The sequence below is a fragment of the Alosa alosa genome, chromosome 15 (genome assembly GCF_017589495.1).
Source record: "Alosa alosa isolate M-15738 ecotype Scorff River chromosome 15, AALO_Geno_1.1, whole genome shotgun sequence".
NCBI classification, from domain to species: Eukaryota; Metazoa; Chordata; class Actinopteri; order Clupeiformes; family Clupeidae; genus Alosa; species Alosa alosa.
The window spans coordinates 8,376,851-8,381,850 of NC_063203.1; the positions used below are offsets into that span (position 1 = coordinate 8,376,851).

The 5,000-nt window shown below is 49.7% G+C and overlaps 1 protein-coding gene across 1 annotated transcript in view; it reads right to left on the reverse strand.

The window, feature by feature from the left end:
* Nucleotides 1–5,000, reverse strand: part of myo18ab (myosin XVIIIA b) — a 107,941-nt gene that overhangs the window by 25,418 nt on the left and 77,523 nt on the right. The window contains 2 exon segments of the mRNA XM_048265321.1: nucleotides 1,647–1,801; nucleotides 3,046–3,173. Coding sequence (XP_048121278.1) covers nucleotides 1,647–1,801; nucleotides 3,046–3,173 — 283 coding nt within the window.

Below are 5,000 nucleotides of genomic sequence, written 5' to 3' on the forward strand. Positions count from 1 at the left end.
CACACTATACACATGCTGTGTAGCCTTTCTATGCCTTAACATCTAACACAACACATTACTGAGATAACTTTTGCTTTTTATTGGTTTTAAAAGGAAGCAAAACTAGATGAGAAAAACCTAGACAGAGTTCAAGGTTGAGCCTCATAGCACACAATCAAAGGTGAAATCCCATCTCCATATCCATCGACCACACAAAACCAGTGCCAAAGAACTCAAGAATAAGGCGACCAAACGACGCATCAAACCTACCTGTTCTTCCGCAAAAGACCGAGCATGGTTAGGGTCTTGGGCTCTCACATATACAAACACAGCATTCGAGTCAGAGAGTGTGTGTGAGCATGTGTGTGCGTATGCTCTGTCGGAGCTGGTTTAATGGAGAGCAGGGGATGATGGGAGGGCCCATGACGCCCGCAGGAGTAAATCCGAGCCGATCTGAGCCTCCGGCCGCCACCGCCGCCCTCTCCTGATCTCCCCCCGCGTCCTCCTCCCGCTCTGCTCTTATGCAAGCCCTGATCCCCACCGCTAACAGGAGCAGCGTGACACCGCGCTGGCTCGCCTTCACTCGTTTGCTCTAACCTCTCTCTCTCTCTCTCTCTCTCTCTCTATTTTATTCTTGGCCTTGCTGTCTATTTCTCTTGTCTCTTTTCTTTTATTAGCCTTATCCTCTAGTCTAGTGCACCTATCCTCTTTTAGGGTACAGCTACGTAATCAGTGCTCCTTCATCTCTCTTCCCCTGGGACTCCCCTATTGCAGCCTCTTCCGCTCCCATTTTCCCCATGTTGTGTTTTCATCAGCTCCCATTTCCCCCTGTTTCTGCCTCCCCCCTCTCCGCCTGCGCGGTCAGTTTCTCTCTCTCTCCAACCTACCCAATCTCTCCCTCTAACTCCCTCCATCTTTCTCTCTCCCCTCTCCCTCCATCTCTCTTTTCTTCTCTTTTCTCCCCTCTACCCCTCTTTCCCTCCATCTCTCTGTCCTTTCCTCCCTCTGACCCCATCCCTTTCTCATTCTCTCTCTGTTCTCCCATGTCTGTGCTCATTAGTGCAGTGTTACGGGCCTCAGCCCCAGCATTCCTCAGCGTAGTGACAAGCACTGCCCCCCTCCCTCTGTCTGTCTACTGCCCCTCACTCACACACACACACACACACACACACACACCACTCACTGTTTACACAACGGCCTAACAGCACAGCTAAGCTCTAAAGACTTTGCTCCTATTAGTGAAGACTCTGGCACAAGTGCCACCTATTCTAAACACACCTTTGTGTATATGTCTTTGTCTTTGTGTGTGTGTGTGAATTTGTATGAATTTATGTTAAACCAATCAGTACCAACTTTCTGTTCTGGAGCAGAGTGCATCTGTGAGAGACGGGCGCAAAACCATGACAGATGTAATTTATTTTTGGCCACTTCCCACTATTTCGTTTTTTCGTTAATTTTTATAGACGCAGTGTCTGAAAACAAACTGCTCGTTTGTTCTTGGTTGATATGACAACTGACTGGCTTTTCTCTCGAAGGCAAACTTGCTAATCACATGTGAGACAAAGCTCATGTTGTTACATGATAATATCTCATCAGCACAGAGTAGGTTAACGTGTGTGTGTGTGTGTGTGTGTGTGTGTGTGTGTGTGTGTATAATGTGCACTGACTTGCGCTGCTTCTTCTCGAGCTCATGGTTGCGACTCTGCTGTCCCTCCAGGTGCAGCTTGGTGTCCTGCAGCTCGGCTGTCAGACGCTGGCACTTCTTCTTCAGCTGCGCCGCCACTCGCTGCACCTCCTCGTTGTCCGCCTGCTGGTCCGTCAGCTGGACACACACACACAGACAAAACAGTGCTTTAGAATACCTGTGTGTGTGTGTGTATGTGTGTGTGTGTGTGTGTGTGTGTGTGTGTGTGGGCTGCAGCCATTTCCATATTCCAACCCAATTTTCTCTCCCACGTTCGCTTTATGTCACTCTTCACTGTCCAATCAAAACAAAGGCAGAGAGAATAGCTGTGTAGGTATGTATCATACAGTAAGTTTTTGTGCATGACTGTGTGTATGCGTATGTGTGTGTGAGTCAAACTGCTTGAAACCTGAAAACCTGAAAAACTGAAATAAAGATCAGTATGCTACAGTATGTATGTGTAGGTGTGTGTGTTTTTGAAAATATGAAAATAAATGCGAAAAACAAGCTCTCACATTTATACATAAATTGCATATTCATTACTTTCTTCCCAACTTCAAAACTAAATGTTACTTTGAGCCTGAGGGGCTGTCCTTATTACACTCTCTCCCTCTACACCTCTGCCAAAGGTTTCCTCTATGAACAAGCCTGCATACATTTCCTTCCTAGTGCACACTTAGTGTGCATTGAAGCATGCACAGGTCTATCTAGGGTGCATCTGTGGGCAGCAGCTTAAGGACACTCTGCTGATAGGCCAGAGAGAGGGCTGAAGGACGGGGGTAGGCAGGCCTGATGGAGGGAGGAAGAGCGGCTCATGCCCAGGCATCTCACTGAGTGAGTGAGAGAGCCAGAGAGAGAGAGAGCGAGAGAGAGAGAGAGACAGAGAGAGAGAGAGAGAGAGAGAGAGAGAGAGAGACAGAGGCTACCGCTGAGAGGATAAAGAGATAGAGACATTAAGGAGGTGAGAGGATGTGAGTGTGTGAGTGTGTGAGTGTGTGAGTGTGTGTGTGTGTGTGTGTGTATATGTATTAGCGTAAAAGAGGGTGAGAGAGAAAGATATTGTCTAAATCAGCCTACACCTGCACACACACGTCACAGCAGGTCCAACATTCTGGCTGATAGAGGGGATTACGGTGGTATCAAGCCAGATGTGTGTGTGTGTGTGTGTGTGTGTGTGTGTGTGTGTGTGTGTGTCCTGTAGTGCAGGAGAAACATCACTAGGGTACATAGAGGGCCAACAAGGCAGATATGAGATCTCAGGTATGGCGAGCAGGACAAGCATCAAGGCCTCAGCCAACTACAAAATGATGTGTGTGTGTGTGTGTGTGTGTGTGTGTGTGTGTGTGTGTGTGTGTGTGTGTACCTGTGCTCCCAGGCCTTACCCTTCTCTCTAGCTGCCTCTTGTTTTGCTGCTCCACCTCCAGCTTGTCGTCAAACTCCTGCTGCAGCCTCTTCTTGGTGAACTCGATCTCCCTGATGGCGCGCTCATACTTCAGCCTCCACTCGCCCCCTGCAACATCAAAGAGCAGCACTCAGCAGGGAGCAAGGGGCACGCACACACACACACCAGCACATTTACACAACCAGTACAGACCTGAAAGCAGTGAAAAGAGGGCCACTGTGCTACAGCTCTAGCCAGCTCTCCTCTCAGCACTGTCCCCAGACCAGGGCCCACAGCCACAGTGCTTTACTGTCAAATAGCAACTTCTACAATATTCATGCTCAGTTCCCCCATGTGAACGTGAGAGCACTCTCGATTCCACAGAATACAGGGAATACGGCTGGATTATACTCCACAGCAGCCAAAATAAAACAAAATCTAATTTGGACTTCAGGTCATTCTTGTTTAGCTTGTTTTGTGAAACAAAGGCCAAGCAATGTTTACACATTTGTCTTTGATTGAGCTGAAAAAAGAATAAGTTTAAGCACAGCTGCAAGCAACATCAGCAGTGCATACATAGTCACCATGGTGACACTGTGTCATCACTGAGCCTGGTGCCTGGACCTCAATTATTCCAGGCACCAGGCAGTGCCACCCTCTACAATTATTCAGTGCCACCCTCTACTAATACTCTACTTGTGACAAATCAGCCCCTTTGATGCCCTTTGGTCACATCATTAGTACAGCCAAGAATAAGACACACTCACTCCACACAACATATGGAAGCAGCAAATATGACAGTCCTCTATAGATGAGTAGGAGGAGGAGGAAGAGTCGAGTGGCTTTTAGAGCGGAGAGAGAGAGTGTTTGTCCCTGAGCGGTGTGTACTGAGCAGTATTAGGGACGGCCCGTCTGTCTGGTGGTGACTAAATCGATGGCATTTACACAGGAGTGGAGGAGGAGAGACCGAGGGCCAACAGGGATCAAGCGTGGCCTTGACACTGTATTCTTTAATGACCATGTTCCCTTATTGCTTCCATTAGCCTGGCCCTGAGTAAGACAAAGCAAGCCACAGCAGGAGGGTGGGAAGGGTGTGTGTGTGTGTGTGTGTGTGTGTGTGTGTGTGTGTGTGTGTGTGTGTGTGTGTGTGTGTGTGTGTGAGAGAGAGAGAGAGTCAGAATGTGTGCGAGTGCTGGGGTGATTCCCTTCGTTGATTCCCCTGAAATGTCTCTTGAAGAAATACGTCCGGTCCTCCAGCAGAGAGAAAAGTAGAGAGCAAATGTCTGTGTGTGTGTGTGTGACTGTGTGTGTGTGTGTGACTGTGTGTGTGTGTGTGTGCGTGCGTGTGTGCGCGCGCATGTGTGTGAGAGAGAGAGAGAGAGAGAGAGAGAGAGAGAGAGAGAGAGAGAGAGAGAGAGAGAGAGAGAGAGAGAAGGTGGATGTGGAGGCCGACATGCTAAAAGGCCCTCCGTTCGTTCCCTCCATTTCCATATAAATGGCGTAATGACGGCTGCCGGCCCTGCTGCGCCCCGGCTCTGATCCGCCAGATTATTTTCTCATTTGTCTGGAGGTGCGCCGCCGCCGCCACTGCTCTGGTGGGGGCTCTCAGCACACGCCGGCCATTCCACTCACCGCTCAGCCCTGCCACGTCTCTCCCTCTCCGGGAGCTCAGTCTGGGGAGGAGGAGGAGGAGGAGGAGGAGGAGGAGGAGGAGGAGGGGGGGGAGGAGGAGGGGGGTGGGGGTGGCGTGGAGGCCAGGGCACCCGCGGGCACCACCACAAAAAAACTAAAGCCAACCGGAGCCTGAATGGCAGCAGCCCAGTGTGAAGTAGAGAGAGAGAGAGAGAGAGAAACAGATGGAAAATGAAGGACGGGGGAGAGAGAGGTAGAGAGAGAGAGAGAGGTGGGAGAGAGAGAGACAGAGGTGAGAGAGAAGGAGATACAAAGAAACTGAGA